At 34.1% G+C, this 27,652-nt stretch overlaps 1 protein-coding gene across 6 annotated transcripts in view; it reads right to left on the bottom strand.

Moving 5' to 3' along the window:
* Positions 1-27,652, bottom strand: part of LOC108715516 (leucine-rich repeat-containing protein 7) — a 197,217-nt gene that overhangs the window by 133,403 nt on the left and 36,162 nt on the right. For 5 of the 6 annotated variants that reach the window (XM_041561335.1, XM_041561334.1, XM_041561337.1 and 2 more), the window contains exon 2: positions 15,945-16,045. The exons of the other annotated variant lie outside the window; for it this stretch is intronic. In XM_041561335.1, coding sequence (XP_041417269.1) covers positions 15,945-16,044 — 100 coding nt within the window. In that variant the 5' untranslated portion in view covers position 16,045. The remainder of the gene's footprint in view (positions 1-15,944; positions 16,046-27,652) is intronic. 6 annotated transcript variants of the gene reach the window in all.

A 27,652-nucleotide genomic window follows, 5' to 3' on the forward strand; every position in this document is an offset into this window, starting at 1 on the left:
CCAGTAACACTATTTTTCATCCTTAGATCTATATTTTCTGCCTTTACATTTATCACACTTTTTGTCAATGGTGTGAGTTCCAAATATACACCGTGATTTAACTACTGTTAAATTAACAAACATGTTTATGTCACATTATTTCAGACTTCAGACATGTTTATTTGTCGCTGTAAGAAATAAAGAAGAGGTCCTTGTATCTCAGTGAAAAAAATTGAAGCCAGTGCTAATTCATTCCATTCAGGTCCAAGTGCCCTAACTACAGCTATTTATGACCAATAAAAGTGTTTAAGGTTGACAATTAATAACAGCAATCATTAGAATTGCCTGTAACTCACCAGCCTGTGTGGCTATATGATATAGGCATTCCATTTTTACATTAGCCAAAGGACAACGGCTTACAGAGAATTAACTGCCTACATTTTTACTGCAGGACATGGTGCCATTTTTTAAATGTGATAAAGCTATGAGAAATGTATGTCTTCATTTAATTAAACATAATTAATTTGCATGCAACATAAAATGTGTTTAATATATCCACATGTAGCAAGCTTATACTTCTCCAATAACAGGCCTTGCAAGATTCTTCTTGTTATTTTCTCACTGCTATCTCCACAGCATCCTCACAAGACATGGAACGTAAATACAGATAATAATTAATCTACAAATACTATCTTTTTTAAGACTGGATGATATACATTATTACCAATACATTTTAAATAATATTCTCCAGGTATGTTTTTTTAACTCATAAAAATGATGAACACGCATTTTGTAATTGTAGAAGAAAAGATCTGGAACAGTGCAAACTGTACTTTCAACAAATCCTTTCCATGCACATGCCAATATTCTGCCATTTTAATGTATTACTCTCTAAGGGACAACCCATATAATAGGAGAGGAAAATGACATATCTATTAAAAGAATAACATTCCCAGGAATGTGTTAAGGTCAGTGCAGAAAGGCCTTTGCCCTGGGGATCTAGAATCACATGGAGCTGTCATAGACCAAAAAAAAAATTACAGTTGAGAGATATTTAAGACTTGTGTGTGTTTATTCTGAACTCTATAGACTATACATACACTGCCAGCACCATACAAGTTGTTCCTATATTATATTCTCCTGCAACTACATAAAAATATCTGCTGTGCTCCAGTGGGATTATATAGCAATTCAACTGACTCTAAAGCTAAAATGTATACTGATTAGTTACAATTATCACAAAGGCAGTAGCCTAGAGCAACCAACCAGCTTTGATTGGTCAAAAGCAGATTAGTATAATATGACATTTACTACTGTAAGTTACTACATAATGCAATTTAACACTCTGTTAATAAATTATACGAAGGTAATGATTTTGCTGTATGGTAGAGGGCCATTATTTTGTGCATTGTTTCTACTATAAAATATTTTAGAAACATTGTGCGTGCATGTTCATAATGATAAAGCATCAGGTGCTAGTGTAGTCAAAGGGTTATTGTTGTTTTTTTTTTTGCTTTTTAATATTTCAATGTAATTATCATGCTATCCTAGTCAAGGTCAGCCTATAGTTCCTAGAATCATCAGAATACACAAAGACCCATATAAAACATACCATACAAGTAATACAAAAGTGTATAAACAATTGCATAAATAATGGACTGTACTTTCATGAATAAATTATTTTCCAAGCTGAGCCTAGAATATTTCTATATGTAACCACATTTACACAGTTTTCACATTATGACTCACTAACTGTTGAAAAAGATTTTTCATTCTTTGCTGCACATGCACATTTTTGAGTTTATTTTAGGCAATTAGGGTATTTTATTGGTAGAGTGGCTATAAGAAAAATATTTCAAAATATTTTATAGTTATGATTCAGAGCTATACAATACAGTTAATAATCTGCTAGGTGCTTAAAAATAAAATATGTAGCTAGTAATAGAAGGAATAATTCATTTGTAAACGTTCTGTAGACATTATTAAAACTAAAATATGGAATCTTATATAACTCATGTTCTTTTATGAAACAAGTTAAAGGTAACTTAATAAAAATGTGATTTATTTTGACAAATTCTCACAGAAGTAATTAAAGCAAACTACTAGCTTCATTATCTCAAAATTTTTAATTTATATATGCCAAGAAGTAATTTGTTCCAGTAACCTACATCAACCATCAGATGTTTGTATTCATTTTTATAACTATATAGGATCATATAAACAGCTGGATAGTTGTTATAGGTGTCTAAACCAGGATAATCATGCCCCTGTTGCTACAAAAGACCAATATATTACTCAACAAACATGGGGAATTCTAAAAAACGAGCCAAACCTTTGCAAAATCCACATGATGAAGTACTTGCTAAGATTACAGAATGATTGTTATACAGCAAACCAGTGTATTAAAAAAAAAACATTTGCACTTAAAGGTGAAAATGGAATAGCTTAGGAACATCTAAAACAAAAAGGAATACTGCATAGAACAGGGAACAAGATTAATAGTGTTGCTTAGAATGAAATGTTGTTGTTGTTGACAAGTTATTTGAACACAAATAACTAGTGGTGGGAAAATGTGACTCATTTTGATCAAATTAGCGAAACTGAGAAAATTTGCCAAAATGCATTGAAGTCACAAATTGACGGTGACAAATTTTTGATGCCCAGCAAGTTTTTCACCCATTAGAGTCTATGGGTGTCATTTTCATAGCAAAACTTGGCAAAAACTTTCGCTCATCACTACAAATAACCTGTTGTGTCTTCTTTTTGCTTATTTTGTATTTTCTATGTTAGGTTTGTACAGTGCCTGTGCAAGCTATACTACATTTCCCATATAGGCAATATGCTGTCCGGGTGAAACCTTCCAAATTAGGAAATCCAGACAGGACATTGAAAATAATGATATGGCCATCAGCCAATTGCTGATCACATGTCATCAGTACTGCCCCTGACATCACCGGTCCCACCCTGATGTCACGGTACAGCCCCCATCTTGCCTCCAACGTCATCAACCAGCCCCCCTGCCCGTTTTCTGACCCCAGAAAAGTTGGCAACCCTAGATTTAGATGTTATGCAAATCTGTGTTTTGTAGCATCTGAGTACATGCTGTATGTAAATATGCCAGTATGACAAGCATCCTCTCTGACTATCCAATTTTATATTTAGGGATGTCCAACTTATGGCTCTGTAGTTGTTCATAATTTTTGCATATATCACCTAATACCAGTGGAATGTCTAGCTAACAGGAGTTGGGGTGAATTTTGAATACTCCTGTTTTCTATAGCCTCTGCAAAAATATTAAATCTTTTCTTTCAACCTTTTTAGTAATAACATCGTTAATTTCGATGTGTCATGTGGCAGTAATAAAAAAACAGGACCATCTGTGATCTGACATTTGCATAAACTAGTGTAGGCTACAGATTGTTGGATTCTCACAACTCCTTCATTAATATATCCCCTGGTGACAAAATTATTTGCTTTAAAATTTGACCATGCTTTGATGTAGATTGCGAAGCTGCACAAATTAATCTTTTAACATAACACAAGAGGAACAAAAGTCTCTGTTATCTAGTTTTTTTAACAAAATCCACAGGATATTTGTCATAAAATCAAATTTTTAAAATTTAAATTAAATAAATTTAAAAAAAACTAATTATACCTAAGTTATATGTCAACATACCATATTTTATGTTAGAGTAAATCTAGTTTTGAAACCCATCTTTCCTTGGAGTGATTAATAAAGGCGCTCCAACCAGAAAAGTGTACCTTGGGCTGCTGTAGCACCATTAACATAGCAACAGAGGTCATGGCTTGTAAATGGGGCATCACAACTAATGACAGGTATGATTGGTGCAACTAACAATGGCAGAAGTGGCCCATTTTGCACCATTTACTATGCAAGAAATCAATGAAAAAGAATTCAAGCAAAACAGCACCAAAAGTTTCCTTAACTTAATAGCAATACCGTACATTTTTAATGGCATTGGTCATTTAAAGGAATTATTCAGTGTAAAAATAAAAACTGGGTAAATAGATAGGCTGTGCAAAATAAAAAATGTTTCTTATATAGTTAGCCAAAAATGTAATGTATAAAGGCTGGAGAGACTGGATGTCTAACATAATAGCCAGAATCCAACTTCCTGCTTTTCAGCTCTCTTGGTTTACACTGACAGGTTGAGACTTGAAGGAGGGGCTACAACATATCTGTTGCTTTTGAATCTGAGCTGAATGCTGAGAATCAATTGCAAACTCACTAAACAGAAATGTACCATCAGTGTCGGACTGGGACACCAGGGGCCCACCAAAAACCTTGAGACCAGGGGCCCACTCAAAGTATTATTTTCTTCCTTTCCTTGCTCAACCTCTATTTTCCTAGACTCTTTTCTTTACATACTATAACCTATTATTTCATCTATTTAGCCTCTTTATTCTCATAAAAATAGGGAATAGCCATGAAATAGGCCAAATGTTTAGAAGCAGGAGGGCCCACTGACACCTTGGCCCACCGGGAGTTTTCCTGGTATCCCGGTGGGCCAGTCCGACACTGTGTACCATGTGGCCCCCCTTCAAGTCGCTGACTAACTCAGAGCTATAGAGCTGAAAAGCAGGAAGTAGTGTTCTGGCTATTATGTTACACATCCAGTTACTCCAGCCTTTATACATTACATTTTGCCTAACTAACTATATTAGAAACATTTTTTATTTTGCACAGCCTATCTATTTAACCAGTTTTTATTTTCACATTGAACTGTTCCTTTAATGTCCAGCATTTTCCCATATTTCCTAAAAGGAAGTACAAATTCAACTTCCCTATCCATCTATCCATTCCTGCTGTAAATGGACAATCCATGAAAGGGACACAGAGAAGTCATTATGAGAGTGGAACATATTCTGAGCATTGCATCTTCAGTGCATTTTCTCCTTGCAGAAGGTAATTTAAAACAACAGCTGAAGATCTTAGTGAGAACTGTCAAGCATGACAGCCAACATAACACGCACCATAAATTGTGAGAATTAGAGTTTCTCTAATGATCAAACATACTGTGTTACATACAGAACATATACTGACAATAATAGCAGTAATACATAAACATAATGCCTGTACCATGTGTTCATTCCACACAAACCTGTCCTTTTTCTTTTAAGTCCTATTTGTTAGATTTTTTTCCCATTATAACACAGTATCCTTGGAGTGAGAGCAAATCACTGTACCTTGTTCATATCATATTTAAATAAAGGGCTACCATGCCCCAAATTAAAATAAGGGCTACCATGGTAATAGGTAATCCTAGAGTGCTACTATTTTGCCACTTTGGCACCCTTTGTTAGAATCACCTCTTCTTTTATAACCCATTTCTCGGCTGTACATAAAAATGGGGTAAAAACCAGTATACATATACTCATACCAGTGTGCAGCTCCAGGAAACCCTCACGAGTGGATCAATACACAGATGAGCAATTGTAACAAATCCAACTGTACTACTCTGCATGCCAGGAAAATCATTGTTGAAAGCCATTGATTTGTAGGAGGTTATTTTCAACTTAGATACTAATGTATTCAAATCCAGGCTTGAGTATCCTCAAGGATTTCCAGAAGTTCAAATTTTATCACAGTTAATAAACACTTTTCTGACAGTTCATCAGAATGCTTTCTATTACTTTCTATTGCTTTGATCAAATGAACACCATATGGGGAAATAGAGCTATGGGCATCCCCACAAAACACTGTTTCAATTATTGATTTGGAAATTATTTGTATTTTTGTACCAAACCATTAAAAAGCCTTTGATTTGGAGGAAAACTGAAAAAAGCTTATTGCTATTTATGAAATAAAACTTGTTTATTACATGTATTAGTCATTGTCTTTGTGTTGCCCACAGATGTCTGCACCATTATTGTCAGTGCTGCTATTTGTCTTCAAGTGTCAGGCTACTTTATCATCCATGACCAGGATAGGATATTATTTTTGACTATCAGTTACCTGACAAACTGCTAAAGAGCCAACAATAAATTGTCCTAGTGAAGATGCTGTCACGTACAATAATAACATAATTATGCTTGACATAGCAAAAAGAAATTAGACGGTATAACATTTCCATCATACTTCCCATATTTCAATATTATTCCGACACAATTTAAGAATAATACAGTATCTTAGAACTGCTTGCAACTGCAAACGTGCACATGTTTGCTTCTGTAGAAATAAGAAAGACCCAGACTCAACAAACAAATGTAAAAAGCAGTTAATTGCCAATAAATAGAGCAACAACTAGGGGCAGATTTATCAAGGGTTTGAATAGTCATAATTCAAATTGGAATTTGCAAATGTCAAAATTCACGCATTCAAATTTGAATCCCTTTATTCAAATGTAAATTAGAATGTGAGATTTATCAAACCGTGACCATGGAAACAGTCGTAATTAGAATATTCGCCACTTCAAATATGCTGAGTTCATTTCCAAGTCAATGGCAGAGGTCCGTCGAGCCATTGAGAGATGTTAATAGACATTCGAGGTTTTTTTTGGAGAAAAACTCGATTCGTACAAATCGAATACGAATCGAATATGATTACAATTTTCAGAACCATCTAACCGAATATTAGACATTCGAATATTTAATAACCTCCCAGTCGAATGATGAGTATAATTGAATTTAAAAAAATTCACATGCATTGTAAATAAATAATGGGCCTCTTAACATGCAATTTGATAGATTTATACTGGAAAAGTTTTGGCCTAGTAATTGTGCAGAATTTTAGAATGTAAACATTGATGCTATTTAAATATACATATGTTCAATTATCCCTTGCTTTGCTGAAAAAAAAATAAGAACCAGGTTGTTGGGCTTTTGGATAAGATTTATAAAGTAGTTTACCTTAAACTATTAAGTAATGATTCTGCAAGACTACCAGCATTACTACATCTCCAATTTTATACAATATTTACTGTAAATATGTATGAGAAAATCTTCTTTGAAATTCTACATAAACTTTCATGCTCTTATATTTTATCACTAAGAGGGAGCTCACTTAACATATCCTATTTGTGTAATAACCCATTTAAAAAAATACTGTAATATATATATATATATATATATATATATATATATATATATATATATATATATATATATATATATATATATGTATATATATATATATATATATATATATATATATATATATATATATATATATATATATATATATGTATATATATATATATATAAAGCAAAACCAACAGGACACTTATGTCATGTCCAAGTGTGTCTGTAGTATGACTGCACCACTTTGCTTAATTGCCCTTATATAACAAATAATAATAATATAAAACATAACTTTCTTTAGTTTCTTTAAAAAAATTGGGTTAAAATGATTGTCTCCCATAGCCCCATGTGTGGGCATATACTAATGGGACAAACATGGCTGCAATTACAATGGGTTGCAGAGTCCCAAGATAAGAGAGCTGTGCAAGAGCAGCTGTCACTATCTTGTGACAGGAAAGGTTTGAATTCATGTAGGACAACATATTTATGTAGGTAAGTAATTATTTTTGACTGGGGGGTGATCAAAATGTGAGCTTAGAGCTCATCTCAGAAAAACTCACCCACTTTCTATTCATTCCTATGGGATTTTGTAAATGTATTTATCAATAGGTAAAAGTTAGATAGATACTTCTAAAAATCCCAAAGGAATGAGTAGAAAGTGGGTGAGTTTTTCTGTGGTGTGTTCTAAGCTCACATTTTGATAAACCAATTTTAGGGGATGATTTATCAAGGTTCAAATTTCAATTTAGGACACAATTATATTTTTCCACCAAAAACTCATAAATTGGAATTATATTTTCAATAGGTAAAAGTTAGATAGATAATTCTAAAAATCCCAAAGGAATGAGTAGAAAGTGGGTGAGTTTTTCTGTGGTGTGTTCTAAGCTCACATTTTGATAAACCAATCTTAGGGGATGATTTATCAAGGTTCAAATTTCAATTTAGGACACAATTATATTTTTCCACCAAAAACTCATAAATTGGAATTATATTTTCCAAAACCTTAAATGTATGGTATTTATTAAGCAGATAAAAATCAAAAACTTGAATGTAAAAAATCTGAACCTAAAAGCTGGCAAGTTCATGTAGAATTCAATGGGAATTGTCCTAGACAAAATTTCAAGACAATCTTTTTTTCATTTGAGTTTTTCGAGTTTCTAAACAAATTTTAAATATTTGTAATCAATACTTTTTTGGATATGCCCTAACCCTGCAGCCAATAATTTTAATACAATGCAGTAACACACAAAAATCCTCCTTAAAATCACTCACCCTTTAACTGGGTGGGTCCAGGTGCAAATGCCCCGGACCAGTCGCTTAAATTGTTACTATAAGCATTCAAGTCAGGTTACTCACCGCTCCAAGACTCTGGCTCGGGTGCGACGCCCCGAACCCGTAGCCTCTGGTTTTTGAAAGTGCACGCAGCTGTTTCGAAGTGATTGTCGGCTAGACCTCACAAATTTTAAGCCTATACTCCAAACATTTGAGGTATGTTCGAGTTTTTTCATTACTGTGTTCAAATCACTTTTTTATAAATAAGCAAACATTTGCGTTTTTTAAATTGTGAGTTTATTCAAAGTACAAAAAAAATTCTGAACCTCACAAATTCAAAATAGGCCTTCCTAATGTAACCTAATCTAAATTTCTCACTATTTTCTTAAAACCACTTCGACCAAACTCCAGTACACATTTTTTACCGTATTTACAGTGCAATAAATTTACTTGAAAAAAAATCTGATGTGGCAAGAGACAAAATCCTGAAAAAATCAGAATTGTACATTTTTTTCAAATTTGACACCCAAAAACTCAGATTTTTTCGCCTGAAAACAAATTAATAAGATTATTGTATAAAACCCAGTGCAGATCATGATATCTTCCAATAGTAAAAGGGACATCTGCCATTGACTTCTACATGACCGGTTTGAGATGGAGTACTTTTTTATTCTGACTTTTAGCAGCCTCTGGGTTTAATAAATTATGAAAAAGTTTTTTCTCTCAAAAAAATGGTGTTTTCCCGATTAAAACTCTGACCAGAAAAAAAATCTGAATTTAATAATAACCTCCTTAATGTTATATGTTATAAAGAAACATTTGTTTATAAATGTTATCAGCTCTTGGATCCTTGTGTTCTTTCATTGTTAGAATAGACATAAAACAGTGTCTTGCCACATCTACCATAGAGGGCATTTGTCAATATTTGGATGTAATCTATATGTTTCATGTGTACACCTATCTATTGTACAGAACTGCAGCATATGTTGTGAATTTAGAAATATTTATTTATAATAATAATGTTAAATTAAAAATATTAAGGATATAAACATTATGGTCACAGTACCCTAACACCGCATAGTATGTGCTGTATCATGTGGTACAGATGGAGGTGACTTAGCTTTAACAGCACAAACCTCATCAACATGAAAAAGCAAGCATGTCTGGAAAATACTAAAAGAGTTTATCATGTATAATGTGCCAAATTATTTAATGGTGAAACACCAGATCAACACTGGGATCTAAAGTTTCTCGTACTTTGAATTAAAATATGAATTACCTAAGTATTTTCTTAACTAAATGCAAAAAAAAAACCATATTGCTGCTGGATAAGGAAGCTTGTAAGAGAAAAAAACAAGATGGTTGTTATGTGCTCTTTTCATTGATTTTGTTTCATTACTGCCTTATTTATGTTTATGCTCTTCTGTTTTTCTTTTGAGCTCCTTATCATTGATTGTGTTTCCTATTTCTTTCTTATTGACAAGAGCATCTGTCAGCATACTGAATATTATACAAAAAAACCATAATGAAAAGCTTTTGCAGCTTGTACACATTTCTTTGGCAGTGGTCTGCTTTACTGTGCTTGCTGTATATTCCAGGATTGTAGGAATAAGTTATTTTAGATAATGTCTATATTGTATGTAATGTATATATTGTATAATTGCACTATATGGAGTAAAAAGCTATTTTCATTCACATACACATATAGCTCACCATCCCTTTCCATAAGCATTCTTGTAAAAAAAAGTATTGTGAATTTTTATTTTTAAATTAAATAAAAAACTAGAATGGCTTTATGCTAGCTATATTAAATATCAAGTATTTTGTAATGTCTTACTATAATAAAATACATAACTAAATAAAATTCAACATAAATATATTTGTTATAGCAGAAAATCAATTTATCATATTGCATAAATGTATAGTGTATTGTTATTTTATGCAATTTCAAATGCATACTTTATTATAATATAAATGATATTATGACTTTGCATAAAGTTAATATTCCAAACTACAGCAACTGGGTAATTCAATGGTGCTAAAAGCTGACCGAAGTGCTAAATAGTCTGCATAATTTTCGCCATGAGAAATATCCAGTCCATATAAAAAAAACCTTTACTTATGATAAACACATGGAAATATGAAATGTACCTCACTTTGTGATCCAGACAGCAGGAATAACGTCTTATTTTGGCCATACACAAATTAAGGGGCAGATACAGTGTTGCATTAGAGCTCACACAGTAAAATTCTGTTTTTTCATTCATTCATTCCTTTGGGATTTTAGATGTATATTTATCAGTGGGTGAGACTTCACAATTTGATGAATACACATCTAAAAATCCCTTAGTAATGATAATTATATACATATAACTTCATATATATGTATGTATAAATTACATATCAGTACCATACATCATTATTTCATTATTCTGGTGATATCAAAAGGTTTTCATTTTTAACTGGTGCTGAGGAAAAATTGGCTCTGTGCGTGCACCTCCAGGATATTCAGAGAAGTACAATTTAAAGGCAGAAGGAGGCACCACGGGATCTACAGTAAATAACCTGAACTTTTTCACCTGTTCCTTTGATTCACAGCCAGTTGGAAACCTGGCTCAGTCCTTCTTTACCTAGAGGTGCAAAACATCAATTATTTATTCTGGAAGGGTGTCAGTTGGCTCTATGGTATTGAATGGCATTTACCCAGAAGCTATATCAACATGGTAATAATCACGGTCTTCAAAACCTTCACAAGACTGCAAAGTCCATGGTTATAGACAATTAAACTGCTTGGATTTTAGTTGGAGTTTTTGGAAAAAGAGAACCATTTAAACAAACCACCTGGCTATTGAGTCATTTAGTGCTGAACTGCGCTGATGAAAACTAGTATTATTACATATGAAATTACTGAGTACAAATAACTGAAACAAATCTTGGTGTTAAGAGCAAGACCAACCTAATAAAGCTCAATAAACTCAAAAACATTGGCTGTGCTGCTTTATCTTTATAACAAAGGGGACATATTTATTAAATCCCTGTGTGATTAAAGTGTACTGTAAAAATATTTGTTGACATTTGCTCCATGTATATATTTGTCCCTGCCATGTATTTGAGGAATTTAAGGTGATAAGTTCTTGAAGTAGGACCAGGCGTGTCTCCAACATATATAACCTCTATCTCAGTTTTTAAATACTGTATATTGCCATTTTTTGAAATAATTTTTTATTATTTTTATATTAGGCTGATTATAATAGAAACATTGAAATAGATTTACCATTTGAGTGCATTAAATAAATAAATTCTAGCTCTGTACTGTAACTGAACTGTACTGAATTTTGGATTATTTTGGATTATATCCTTAAGAGGGATATAAATGAGCTGGAGAGAGTGCAGAGACGTGTAACCAAAATGGTTGGAGGGATGGAAGATTTAAATTATAGGGGTAGACTTTTAAGGTTGGGGTTGTTTTCTCTGGAAAAAAGGTGATTGCGAGGGGACATGATTACACTTTACAAGTATATTAGAGGCCACCTGGACATTATAGACAAATAGCAGGGGGCCTTTTTACCCATAAAGTGGATCACCGTACCAGAGGCCACCCCTTCAGACTAGAACAAAATAACTTTCTTTTGAAGCAACGTAGGTGGTTCTTCACAGTCAGGACAGTGAGGTTGTGGAATGTACTTCCGGATGATGTTGATTCTGTTAATGCCTTTAAGAATGGCTTGGATGATTTTTTGGACAGACATAATATCAAAGGCTATTGTGATACTAAATTCAATAGTTAGTATAGAAATGGGTATATATAATTTATGTGAGGGAATGGAGGGGGGTGTGGTATGGATGCTGGGTTTTATTTGAAGAGGTTGAACTTGATGTCTTTTTTTAACCCGATTTAACTATGTAACTATGTCCTTCTTTATTACATAAACAAAAAAACCTTAAAAATAAAATCATGCATAGTCTTTACAAAAGAGTTTAATGGGGGAATGTAATAAAAGTCGCAAAGAGAAAAACAATTTGCACAAAAAAGAATAAAAATTTGCATTTTGCAATGTAATATTCTTCCTTAAGATGTTATTGCATTGCAAATTTTAATTGCGTATTGTGAATTTTACATGCACACTTTTAAGAAGTGCTTGAAGGTGTCGTATTTCTTTGAAGCAAACATAACTACTTTTTCACTGGAGCAAACTATATAATTCTCAAACCTTCTTCCGCTGTCGGAAGTGGTCGGTAAACAGTTTTACGGTTCACAAAAGCTATATTAAATGTGCACAAAGGAAACTGACTTTAATTACATAAGATTTTACTGTGTTCATTATTATTTAGTGCACATAACTGACAATTGCATGTGCTATATGTTTGCTCATCTTCCAAAGTATCCAGCTATGGTTTATCTTCAGTTCCTCATCTGATGCACCATGAACCTGCCAACATGCTACATTGGCAAAGGACTTTTTTAAACAGATCAGATCCTGTGACAGAATCAGAAGATGGTCTTTTCACAACCCAAACCAAACTGGCATACAGTAGAGAGAGAGAGAAAAAAACTGTGACTTTACAGGACAGGCTTGTCTACACATTTATCAATGTTCTACACCATCTAGGTTATTGATGTTAGTTATTGTCTTTTAATAATGGCTGTCAAAATTGCACAATTTTCACATACACAAGGCAAAATCAATAATGCCACTTCCATGCTGTCCTTTATGTTTTTTTGAAAAGAAAAGTTAGGTGCATTAAAGTCTACATTTGGATAGTGATGTGATTTGACCATGTTTTTTCTGTATTATAACAGATTCACATATGCATAGAGAGAAAAATATTCCTGTTTTATTTAACTTATTGGCTTATGATGTTTAGAATACTTCTGTAATATGTTGAATTATTTAATCAGATACAGATGGACTAAGACTTTGTTGTGGGCATTTATAAGTGGCAAAAACACTCACAGAGATTCACATTGCAATATGATTATTAAATTGCAAATTTATAATTGCACATAACACAGGTTTTTGTTGTGCAAAAAAAGTTGTATTTTTTTATTTTAGTAGGAAGTTAACATACACTAAGCACTGGTGCACAGCATAAAACAAAATACAGATACACATATCTACCTAGACTCATATTTGTTACTTTGTAACATTACCAGTATTACCTTATATTTAATAGTTGTAAATAAATAGTTGTGAGTGAGATTAACAACTGTTACAAAGTTTTTAAGTATCCTCCTCTCTTAAACAAGGGATGTTTTAATATATGTGTATCTGTATTTCTTAGTATTTCTAAATGTTTAGTATTGATGTATTTTGAGTTATGCTATTGGATGCATTGTGATGATGACAAGGATGACATGTCAGCCAATTAACTTTTCCCGCCATCATGGATATTTAATGCATTTTTCATTGTCTTTGAGAAAGGCCTCGGAGAGGCTGAAACGTTAGTCTTTTGTTAATAAAACATTATTTAATTTTTAAGTCCTGAGAGTGCGGACCTTCTTTATTGAATAATTATTTCAAAAATTTGGGACACTGCACCCAGGCAAGTTGAACCTAGTGACGAGAGTGCTGACTCCCCCAAAGTTCTTGTATATATATATATATATATATATATATATATATATATATATATATATATATATATATATATATATATATATATATATATTTATTTATTTTTTAAATCCTGACATCTAACAGCAAAACTCTTACCTGAAACTTACCCAATAAGCACACAGGGTAACATAAATATCTGCAATATGTCCAAACCATACCCTTTCAATTGTGGAACGTTAATGAGAAACCAAACCAAAGCTTTTCCATGGGGGAATATTAATGATAGTGAAGGTAACATACTGAAGGCAATATCCTTGTGAAGTTGTGCTAAAAGTATGTGTACATCTAGTATAGATTTTATAATGCTTTGCTTCCAATGCTACCATTTCAAGACAGGCTGTAAAGAGTATATACTGTATGTCTCATTGCGTAAAACATAATCATGGACAACTAAAGATCTGCTACAAATCTCTCAGTGTGTTTTCATAGTTCCTGTAATCTAATCAAAACATAAATAAAAAAATGAGAAATCTACCTATACTCCTTATATACATACAATAAGTTAATACAATAAATGCAACATATTTTCTGAACAATTACAGTATCTGTGAAAATCATATCCATCCATATAAAGCCACTACCTAGTGACTACACACTAGACTATTTAGATAAAATATGCACAGCTAGGTATTACAGAAGATAATATGAATTCAATTATGTAAGTTAGTTCAATTTAGTAGTGCTGAACTGGAAAAATATGAATATAACAGCAATGACAATAAACAAAATGTTTACCCATCTAAGAAGGGGGAGGGCAGGGGCTTGAGCAAAACTCCCCTATATATAGGGGGAAAAACAGTTGCCTTTTAATGGAAATAGTTTAAATTAAGTTAAATTAACCATTATGACAAGGAAGAGTTGCAAATGAGACCATCTGGCCACATCAGATTTAATACAGGTAATTTATTCTAAGGAATGGAATCTGAACATGAATGGAAAATCAATTTACAACACTATTATAGATATAAAAAAAATACAAATTTTTCTGTTCCACAGATATTTATTTCTAGTTAACAAAAATGTATCATATTTTCAACAGAATTTCAATTTGCCAAGCTTGATACACTTAGGGGCAGATTTATCAAGGGTCGAAGTGAAAATTCGATGTAAAAAAAATTCGACTTTCGAGCTATTTTTGTGTACTTCGACTATCGAATAGGCCAAAATTTGATTTGAGTTTGAAAAAAATTTGACTATTTGAATATCAAAATTTATGTACTGTCTCTTTAAAACTTCGACTTCAACCATTTGCCATCTATAACCTGCCGAATTGCTGTTTTAGCCTATGGGGGACCTCCTAGAACCTATTTGGAGTCATTTGGACCACAGCCAAAGTTTTTTGAGGCAAATACGAATCGAATGCGATTGAATGCGCTAAAACTATGTTTCAAACGATTTGAATACAGCCTATTCAACCGAAGGTAAAAACTTGTTTTTTTAAATAAATTTCAATTGGTCTTTTTTTATTCGAATTTTGAAGTTATGGGAGTTTAAATAAACTCCCATTACTTCGAAATTCAACCCTTGATAAATCTTTCCCTTACTGTAAGCAATTAATGTATATATATATATATATATATATATATATATATATATATATATATATATATATATATATATATATATATATATATATATATATATATATATATATATATATATAGAAATGCTTTGGCTGTCCACACTCGATCTCCAGTAGAGCAGAGGTGCACGATCAATGTTCATAATATGCAGTAGTAATGGATCAGCACACTCATTTTAGAAGTGACTAAAGTGTTTTTATTGGTAACACAGCATTGTTATCCGACGTTTCGTGTTACCAATAGAAACACTTTAGTCACTTCTAAAATGAGTGTGCTGATCCATTACTACTGTATATATATATATATATATATATATATATATATATATATATATATATATATATATATATATATATATATATATATATATATATATATAAGTTAAGCCTTCAAAGCTTGTTGATTGTATCAAACTTATGGGAACAATTGCAGAGGGATCATTCTAACTTACACTCTTCTTCAGGTTGTTTCTTCAAAGGAGCAAGCATCTCCTGTACTCCTGCATTTCCCTGGTATGGTGCAGAGTCTTTACACATTCTTAGGTTCTCCATTCTAAAAGAGATGCACAATCATTGAGAGGAATGTACCAAAAAAATTAGACTGCACTACAAAAAATTATTTTTGTTCGTCCAAATATCTAAAAATACACACCCTGGGGAAAAGTATTCAATTCTGGAATAACATTGGCAGAATAGAGTTCACACATAAATAAAACAGCAGAAGTGGACCTTTCCAGTCTTCATCAAAATTTGTCTTCAATGTAAAAAAAAAATCAAAGCCACTGGAATTTCAATCAAAGTATCATCAGTAGCATAAATAATCTGCACAAAACAACATAAAACACCTAACAATTAGGGATGTAGCGAACTGTTCGCCGGCGAACTTCGACCGTTCGCGTCCGCCGAATGTTCGCGAACGTCGCGCGACGTTCGCATTTTGAGTTCGCGTTCGATTCGAATACAAATCGTTCGACCATTCGACCATTCGAATTCCTTCGACCGCTAAAAATCGAACGATTTCCATTCGTTCGAACGATTGTAAGCATTCGAATGAATGAAAAGCATTCGATCGAATGCTTCGATCGTTCGATTCGAATGAAAATCGTTCGATCAAACGATTAAAATCCTTCGATCGTTCGATTCGAACGATTTTAGCGGGTGTTCGACGTTCCCGAACTGTTCGCGAACGTTCGCATTTTTTGCCGGTGTTCGCGAACGGCGTTCGCGGACACCAAATCGGCAGTTCGCTACATCCCTACTAACAATCCCCAAATGTGACCAATGGGTGTCCAGAATGAAAGCTTCTTTTGAGCTACATAGAAAACAAAGAGCATTGACATTTTTTATAAAAGGGAGACTTGAATAGTCATTTATTTTAAAAATTAACAGAACGAGAAAAGGAAAACGAATTACAGTCTACACATACAGTATAAACAGCAAATAAAATTTTAAAATACTAACATAACGTATTATTAGATGTAAACTGTTCAAACATCTTATTTAGTTATAAGGACAGGATATCATATCATGTAATATGAATGCCCTACTTACTGCTTATACATTTAAATAAGTGACCTGAGTAATTATAATATATATATATATATATATATATATATATATATATATATATATATATATATAGACACACACACACAGGGGCAGATGTATCAAGGGTCGAATTTCGAGGGGCTAAATCCCTCGAAATAGGGGAATAGAATCGAATAGTCTAATGGGCGAATATTTGCCCGGCGAATAGTCGATCGATCGAATATTCGATCGAAGGATTTTCATTCGATCGAATGCCTTTTTATTTGATCAAAAACTTATAAAAAAGCCTATGGCACTTTCCCATAGGCTTTTAAAGCAATTCGGTAGGTTTAATCTGGTGAAGTAGGCAGTCGAATGATTTTTAAGAGACAGTATTTCGCCTATCGAATGGGCGATTAGTCGCAGCGTTTTTTCGCTCGATCTATTCGAATCATTCTACTCAGACGAATTTAGGCCAATTCGATAGTCGAGTTTTTTTCCCTCTATTCATTCACCCGAGCTGTGCCCCACAATGTGCACTTTATCAAGTGTAACAAAAACATAACGTGCAGAATTTCACAGCATATTGTTTATGCTATTTGAGTGCTGTCCTCCATTTCTAAGATTCAAGCTTACTGTTCGGGATATCGGTGACCCAATAGGGGAATGTTGCACTCCTGCATTGGGATTGAATAGCAGTGCGTTTGGAGATCCTACAATTCCTGGTGTTCAAGTGTGTGTTTATATACAAAGCTCTTCCTATTTCAAAAAATGGCACCAAACATGACATCGTGCATATCAAATTTGACATGCATGACATCATGTTTGGCGCCATTTTTTAGAAATGGGAAGAGCTTTGTATATAAACACACACTTGAACACTTGTATTCTATCCTTGATAAAGGCCCAAATGAGGGCCGAAACATTGGATGTATATATAAATATATATATATACAGACACACAGGTATGGGCTCCGTTATCCGGAAACCCGTTATCCAGAAAGCTCAGAATGATCGACTCCATTTTATCCAAATAATCCAAATATTAAAAAACAATTTCCTTTTTCTTTGTAATGATAAAAAAGTACCTTGTACTTGATCCAAACTAAGATATAATTAATCCTTATTAGAAAAACAACCAGTTTGGATGATGTTCTAGTAGACTTAAGATATGAAGATCCAAATTACGGAGAGATCTGTTATCCGGAAATACCTTCACACATATGAAGAGTTCCCTTACTAAACCAGGCCACTTGTGGACTGCCAGTAAGAAAACACATAAGTTTGGGTCACCCCTGTACTCACGATTCTTCTGGGGGATTGCTCAGCCTCTTGGCTTTTTTCTCAAGTTCTCACTCGGACTCAGTCAGACTGATTCTCTGGTACTTGGTCTTGGCTCTCTCTGCACCTTGCAGTGGCAGGCAGCACCCCCTCCCCTCTTGGAGTTCCTTACTGTGCCCTTCTCTCTTCCTTACAGCCTCTCTAGAATTAAATACCTTTCCACAGGACAGCCTTCCAGTGGAAAGTGAGCGCTAATCCTTGAGCTGGACTACTGGATCGGAGTACCTGGCTTGCCTGTTACTTCCAGAATACTTCAGCTTCCAGAACCTGGGCACCAAAGCCTTTAAACAAAGCACCTTTCTTGGAGCGTATTTCTCCCACTATGGAGAACTTAAAGGAAAACACACCTTTTCCCACATAATTTTGGTCAGCGCCGATTCTGGGGCTGCTGCCGCCTGAGGCAGCAGCCCAGATGCCACCCCCCTCCTCTCCCGCTCCGCGCTTAAAAATTAGCATCGGAGCGGGTTTCAGGGGGCAGTATCGCTAGTGCATTGAGTGCAATAGCGCTCTTTGCACTAGCGGAGCTGAATTTCCGGGTTAAAACCTGGAAGTCCGGCTCTTAAAGTTACAAGAGGCGGCTTTTTGCCGCCTCTTGTAACTGGCCGCTCGCTGCCCGCCTGAGGCAAGGGTTTCACCTTGCCTCATGGCAGAAGTGGCCCTGATTTTAGTCACTCAACCACAAAATATAGTTGTTATTAGATGTATAAAACAGTTGTTTTAATGTTATCTTATGTTCTTAAACTACATTGCAGAAGGTTTTATATATGCCTCTAAAAATAAATGTTTATATGCTAAAGTACATTCTTCTGCTTTTATTACAACCGATCTGATGACAGCATCTAAAATTCACATTTTAAACCAACTGGGACATTCATTATTATTCTGGGCATTATTTTTACAGCAAATTCAGAAGAAACTACATTAAGTTTATGCATAGTATTAGATGTCTACTTGGCTTTATTACTATGTATCTTATAAATTATTTATGTTTAATAACTGACTGTTCTCACTAGGTGACTAGATACTTAAAGGAAAAAAGCTGTTTGATGCACTGAAGAAAGAAAGAGAAGGCTGTTCTATCTATTACCCTCTTCTTTAATCAACACTACGTAAAGCATACATTTTTAAAAAATTACTTTTTTCATCTGCTGTATATCAAGTGCAATAAGATGTCTTCACATTAGTACATTACATAATATGTCCTAAATAATATGCTGCATTGCTGCAATGTCTTACTCAAACCACTTTGCCCTAGTTTTTATATGTCACATGATAAATGCTTTAGAAGAATGGCAAAGCCTGATTCCATTATTATATATTTGCAGAAAATGTTTAGATATGTTGGTTAACCACACAGCATATTTAAGGGTTAGTTCTCAACATAATAATTACTGAGCTTTTACACAAATACAGCAAAACCAAAGAGCTCCTGGTTTTCCAGTGGTTAAAATTAAAATTAAAATTGACTGTTCTTTGAATATTAATACTGGGCTTGATTGTGGCCCTTCAATGAAATCAGTTGTTAACTGTCATCATATAAGAAAACAAAGATGGGAAGCTTCATGTCCTGGAAGATATCTTATGCTATGCCATGGTCTATGTAAACGTGGTATTTCCAAAAATAGAAGTACGGCATTTTGTAAGTTTTACATTAATGGACAGATTTGATCCTGTAATTATTTCCTATACTACAGGTATGGGACCTGTAATCCGAAATGCTCGGGAACTGGGGTTTTCCAGATAACAGATCTTTATGTAATTTGGATCTTCATACCTTAAGTCTACTAGAACATCATGTAAATATTTAATAAACCCAATAAACTGGTTTTGCTCCAATTAGGATTAATTAAATCTTAGTTTGGATCATGTACCAGGTTCCGTTTTATTATTATAGAGAAAAAGGAAATTATTTGTAGAAATTTGTATTATTTGATTATAATGGAGTCTATGGGAGACAGCCTTTCTGTAATTCAGAGCTTTCTGGATAAATGGGTTTCCGGGTATACGGATCCCATACCTGTATTTGCATTCAAAATACAAACAGCACAATGTTAAACTATATTTTGACGAATGTGGGGTTTCTGTTTAGGTATAGAACATGATCTGCATTATATTATGTACATAATAAAACTAAACTTTAGCTATTGTATTACTTCATTTGATTTATATCTTGGTCTCTTTCAAAAGTTAATTTCAGGTTTTAACCTCAATTTAATATTTTAAAACAATAAACAATTCATTCAACATTTATTTTAAAACATTTTGCACTAACAGTATGGAATTTAAAGTATCTGTAAATTCATATACCACATATTTTTACTATATTTACAGTTAGATTCCCAAACTATACAGTGTGATAGAGAACCTTGCGATGAATTGCAATCCTCCCTCTCCCTCAGTTGGGAAGGGAGAATAACAATAAAGTCAAACTTTGAAATGATAGATACTCTATATAGATTTAATTTATAACAATAAGTTGTACATCAATAAACTAAAAAAGTTGATAATCAGCCTACTCAAAAGTTAACAAACGTTTACTGCTTATAGAATATCTATTCATTAGAAAGTGATCACCATCAATTAAAATAATTAAAGTTTATTGATGTAATAAATAATTTTAAAATATCAATACTTCATCTGGAGTGCGCAGGAACAAAAAATGAATAGCGTAGGGGCCGAATTACTAACATTCGGATTTCTATTTTTTTCATGAATCATATTTTTTCTCTAAAAATTTGGTTTATTTCTCTCACTAAAACGTTAAAAATTAGGAATTTATTAAGGGGTAGATCTATCAAAGGTCGAGGTGAATTTTCGATTGGAAAAAATTCGAACTTCGAGCTATGTTTGGTGTACTTTGACTAGAGAATAGTCCAAATTCGAATTGGATTTGAAAAAATGTAGAAAATCAGAATATGGAAATTTATCATGTACTGTCTCTTTAAAAATTTGACTTCAACCATCCGCCATCCAAAACCTGCCGAATTGCTGTTTTAGCCGATGGGGGACCTTCTACAACCTATGTGGAGTCAATTGGTGGACTTTGAAAAATCAAAGGTTTTTTTGGAAAAAACTCTGAATCGAACGAACTCTGAATTCTGAAGTACCCCATGTCATGTGACTTGTGCCTGCACTTTAGGAGAGAAATGCTTTCTGGTAGGCTGCTGTTTTTCCTTCTCAATGTAACTGAATGGGTTTTTACTATTGAGTGTTGTTCTTCAATCTACCAGGCAGCTGTTATCTTGTGTTAGGGAGCTGTTATCTGGTTACCTTATCATTGTTCTTTTGTTTGGCTGCTGGGGGGTGGAAGGGAGGGGGGTGATATCACTCCAACTTGCAGTACAGCAGTAAAGAGTGATTGAAGTTTATCAGAGCGCAAGTCACATGACTTGGGGCAGCTGGGAAATTGACAATATGTCTAGCCCCATGTCAGATTTCAAAATTGAATATAAAAAAATTTGTTTGCTCTTTTGAGAAATGGATTTCAGTGCAGAATTCTGCTGGAGCAGCACTATTAATTGATTCATTTTGAAAAAAATTTTTTTTCCCATGACAGTATCCCTTTAAACCTGCCGAATTGCAGTTTAGCCTATGGGGGGAACCTCCTATAACCTATATGAGCCGTTGGCTACTTTTTTAGAAGTCGAAGGATTTCATTGTGCGATCGAACAATTTTAATTTTAAGTAAATAACCTTCAACCTCTATCGTACTACCCCTATTCGATGGTCGAATTTCAACGTTTTTTCACTTCGAAATTTGACCCTTGATAAATCTGCACCTTTATATCTGTTTAAATTGTTCTGTTTTTGTTGGTTGTCATTTTTGCATTAGATTATATCAATGCAAAAAGTAACATTTGTACACAATATTTTTAAACAATGGAACAGAATACCATCTTCGACCAAGTATCATAAAAAAAGAAGAATATCCAAAATGATGCAGTCCATTTGAATATTTCACATGGGGGGTTGTGAATATTATATTGTTCTTGTTTTATATATTATAACCTTATTGTATCCAATACTGCATACATAAAAACTTGAACTGAAAATATACTTTTTTATCTTCATTATCATACATATGTTTTTCCTGAAGCACACAAATTCTACTTGTGATGTTCCTATCAACCTGCCTGCAACAGCTTGTTGTGCATATCTGAATTTTTATTGTGTGAAATGTTTGTGTAAGTATCCTTTTGTGTGAATGTACAGTGTGTGCCTTTTTTTAGGATCTGTATAGATATGCTTTGATTGTGTCTACAGCTTTTTAAATGTACTTTTTTATTTTTTTAAGTTTTTATTTTAAAATTTTCAACACATAAAACATAGACACTTGTATGTATACACAGAGCTTCACATTCTCCTGAATATCTAATATTACACAGAGTGTAATATTAGAACCGCAGGGAAAGTCATTAACATTTTAACATATTACTAAGCAAGCAAGCAAAATACCTCAGGACTATTTGTATCCGGGTTTAATATCCAGAGTAACCAAATGTCAATAAATTTGTCTTGACATCCCGAGCTATGTATGTTTCCTTGTAAAATGGCAAAGCAGCATTAACCAGCGCTTTCCAAGCCTCTATGGTAGGTGCCAGTGGTCTGTTCCATTTGTTTCATTTTTTTGGCATAGTACAAAAGAGTTTGAAGGAACACTCTGCCTTCCTTGGCAAAGTCATGTCCAGTAGATAACCCCAGTAGTGCAGCTGTTGGAGAAAGTTCGACTTGAAGCACCATGACTTTAGAGATAAAAGCAAAAACCTGTGTCCAGTATCCTTGAATTGCAACACAGGACCATGTCATGTGGAACCAATTTCCAGTTTCTGAACCACATCTAGGGCAGGTTTTAGACCAATCCGGGTTTACCAAGTTGAGCCTCTCTGGTGTCATGTAAATGCGATGAAGAAATTTAATTTGTATCAGTTTGTCCTTGGCTGATACCAAGGGCAGTAGCAGATGTTGTAGCACAATCGCCCAATCATTTTCTGTTAGTGTAGGTATGTCCAAGCTCCATTTGGCCTGGCAGGGTAGAAGCCTTTGGTTATTTGGGAGCATAAGGACCTGATATATGGTTGAGAGAGGCTTAGGCATGGTCTCAAGCTGGAGCTAAGTTTCAAGCACAGTCACCTCCACTTTAAGACCTCTTGCAGTGAATTGGCTTATCGCTGCATGATGGAGCTGGTAATTAGTGATGGGCGAATTTGCGGTGTTTCGCTTCGCCGGTAAATTCGCGAATTTCGCGCGAAATTCGCAAAACGGCGAAAAATCCACAAAACTGTGCCGCCCACTCTTTAACAGGAAGCCGACTATAGTGTACCCCGGTTCTAGTGTCAATTTGAGGATCCGCCACAGCGTTAAAATCTCCCATTAAAATTACTGGCCTTGATGCCATTTCTGCTGTCAAGGCTGTGATCTGTGTCAAGATATCTATATAAGCCATGGGGGGGTTATATAAACTGATGCCAGTGTAAAGGGTAGTCCGGCAATTGAAGCATGAACCATGACATACCTCCTACATGGATCTTGCTTAAGGGAGTGTAGTTGAAAACTTACATTCTTACGCACAGTACTACCGTTCCACCAAATATTCTGAAGAGAGCTCAATAGGATCAAGCAAGTCCTTTAGGAGACCCTCTATGAAGGTGGTGGGGATCTGGCCTACTGCCCCCTTTGGGAGGCCCAGTATACGGACATTGTTGCGTCTATTGCGTTTTTCTGCATCCTCAGCCCGTTGCGAGAGGTGGGCTACTTGGCGCTGAAGATCTTGTACAGCAGCCTGGTTTTGGTGTGCAACGTCTTCCACTTCACCCAGACATCTCTCTGCTTCAGCAACACGGTCTCTAAACTTCTCCATGTCCCCTCTAAGCAGGGAGATGTCCGTCTGCAGTTTCAGCTTGAGATCATCCATTTTCAGAGACAGCGTCGTTTTTGACTCTCTGATGGCCTCCAGCACAGCCGCCAACTCAGCCGACATATCAGTAGGTTGTTGCTTGTCTGGATTAGCTTTGCCGGCCTTCGTAGATTGCATGGCTGCGCCTGCAGCACCTGTGGCCAGTTCCAAAATGGCGTTGTCACAGGAGATCTGCGGTGTGTTCTGGATGTGATAAGGTGACCCTGACTCATGATCAGCCCGCAGGACCTCCGTTAGTCGGTATAATCTATACGATATTCCGGTATTAGCAGGAACAGAGCTCCACTAAAACACGTCTGTTCCCTTTACCTACATAGCCACGCCCCCCAAATGTACCTTTATATGGTCTAGTAACTATCTCCTTTAGAATCATTAAGTTCTGTTATACACTGCTTGCCTGGCAACCACATCATAATCACAGTATTGACTGGACATCAGGGAAAATAACTTGTTGACCTTTTTGTCAGTCATTCCTACTTCTTGTCCTTGACCCTCCATTTCTCTCTGTGCTACTACCTTAAACTTTTGCTACTTACTTTTAAAAATCATCTGCATAACTGATGTCATTACTGACATCTTTTATGAACGTTAAATTAAAAATTCTTCTTCCCTACATGCTTTAAATATTGTAGTTCCTAAGGGAGAACAAATTTCCCTTCAGTTCAGGCAACTTAAACCATGAAATCTTTGGATTTCAGAATCATGTCTGCATCTGCCAGTGGGATAAATAGAGGACCACATTAATATTGCAATGGCCATGAAAAATGTCTCCCTGCAATGCACATGCTATCTTCCAAGCACTTAACAAATTCATCAAAATTTCCTCTGGTTATTGCATTAGTTAGACAATAACATAATTTACTCCTCTTCTGAAGCATACATTAAGGGGCATATTTATCAAGGGTCGAATTTCGAGTTTATGGGAGTTATTCTGAAAAAAAAGGACCAATTGAAATCTATTAAAAAATTAGATTTGGACTAACAAGTACATTATGCATTTGTAATTATCAAGCGCTATCCTAAATTTTGCCTTTCATAACATTTAAAAAGCAATGGCTTTATTGCGTGAATTAATCAATTTCTGTACCATTGTTTTTAAAATGAGGACAACTTATTAGAACTTCTTACCTGTGCCAAGTTTGCACAAAACAATCATGTCTTTTTAATTCATTTTATATTAATTACACTTATGAACTCCCCTGTTGTTTTAAATTATTTTGTAACTATTATGATGAGCAAAGATAATACTAACAATTAACAAACTATCACCTTCACTTTTGTATTCAGAAACAATAACATGGGTAGGTATTACAAACCAATAGCAGCTGCTAGTAGAAATAGAAAATATATGTCTTTTTACTAATGGCAATAGAATATATGTGCCATAGGAGAAAATCAAACCCACCTGTAGCCAGATACATAAAAGTAAGGACATAGGCTTTTATTAAGGGGAAGATTTATCAAAGGTCGAGGTGAATTTTTGAATGAAAGAAATTCAAATTTCGAGTTATTTTTGTGTACCTCGACTAGGGAATAGTCCAAATTTGATTTGAATTTGCAAAAAATTAAAAAAATGTACTGTCTCTTTAAAAATTCGAATTCGACCATTCGCCATCTAAAACCTGCCAAATTGTTGTTTGAGCCTATGGGGGACCTCCTAGAACCTATTTGGAGTCAATTGGTGGACTTTGAAAAATCTAAGTTTTTTGGGAAAAACTTAGAATCGAATTAGATCGAATATGCTATTAATTTGATTCGTACGATTCAAATTCAGCTGAATACGGACCTATTCGATCAAAAATGGACCTATTCGACCAAAAAATAACTTTGACTTAATTTCGGTTAGTCTTTTTGAATTCGAATTTCGACCCTTGGTAAATATGCCCCTTAGTATTAGACTTGTCACAGAATAGGCAGATTTGGAGGCCTATTTATTAAAGGGCAAATTTTTGTGGTTTTAGAAACCACAACTAAACTTACTTTCTGTAAAAACACAAATGTTATGAAATTTATTTAAAAATCCGAATTTTAAAAGTGCGAATGGAAAAAAACTATTACTACCAAACAAAAAATCAGAAAAACGCAGCTCCCATTAACTTCTATAGCACCTCGACAACTTTTACCTGCCAAATTTTTTGAGGTTTATGTGGTTTTTACACTTAATAAATCTTGAATTTTTAGAGCTTTTCAGAAATATAGAAAAACTTGATTGTTAGTAAATCAACTCCATAGAAGTGGGATCAATTCATCTTATAATAAATTAGAATAATAGAAATAGCATTAAAAAATAGAAAGGAATGTAGTGTATCCTGGATATCCTGTACAAAGATGTTTTAAATACAGACTTTACAATACAAAAATGACTTAAATGACTTTTTAATATAATGGGCAAGACAATTATTATTACAATAAGATACTAAAATAATTATTATAAAAAAAAAGTATCCTTCTAACTAATATGTTTGTATTTTTAAATAATTTACTGCATTATGTTACATGCTGGTTAAAAGACACAGTAAAAAAAAATAAAAAATCCTTGTATTTGAATTTGTCTACTTTTGTAATCCATGGTTAGAAAATGAAGTATCCCCATGGGACTCCATGATGAAGTGCTTCAGCAGTGCCAATGAAATCATTTACATACTTCTTTGAGACTTGGGGTCTGGCAAAGCAGCTTTGAAAATGCTTGCCAATATCAGAAAGCAGCTGTACTACAGATCACAGAACCACAAACAAGCTTGCAGCTGAACTCAAAGCTAAACAAGAAAGACTTGCAAATGAATTGAATGTCTGTTTCACTTCTTGTTTACTTGTGTTACTAAGAATGGTATTTCTCCTTTATTTGTAACACCACTGAGGCAAATAAAATTGCATGAATATACAAAAATGCTGGCATTTTTGAAGATAATTTAGCTCACCATTGAAAGGAAAAATGTTCAAACAGTTCTCAGTTCAATATATAAAATGAAATCAGCTGAAAGGCCAAGGTTAATACAACTTCTCTAAAACATACATTTTCATAACATTAAATTATAATTTTTACCTTCAAAGGTGCCCTGAATATACCAGTGTAGAGTACTTCCACTAAATACAAGAGCACCAACATACTGTATGTCAATCTAATATGTATTATAATAAACTATATCTATTATACCCATATCTGCCTATATGCAAGACAAAACCCCATCACTGGTACCAAGTATCTAATTTTACTAATATTTTAACATAAAAAATTATTGTGAAGATGTGTGACACACTAGCCTGTTTTATATATTGTATTTTAGCCTTGTTGGCTTAATTTATGTACAGTATGCCTGGTGTTAGAAGCATTGGGTTGGAAGAGATATAGTGATTACCGACAAACATATCAATTTGCAG

Source organism: Xenopus laevis, chromosome 4S (assembly GCF_017654675.1).
Source record: "Xenopus laevis strain J_2021 chromosome 4S, Xenopus_laevis_v10.1, whole genome shotgun sequence".
Classification (NCBI taxonomy): Eukaryota; Metazoa; Chordata; class Amphibia; order Anura; family Pipidae; genus Xenopus; species Xenopus laevis.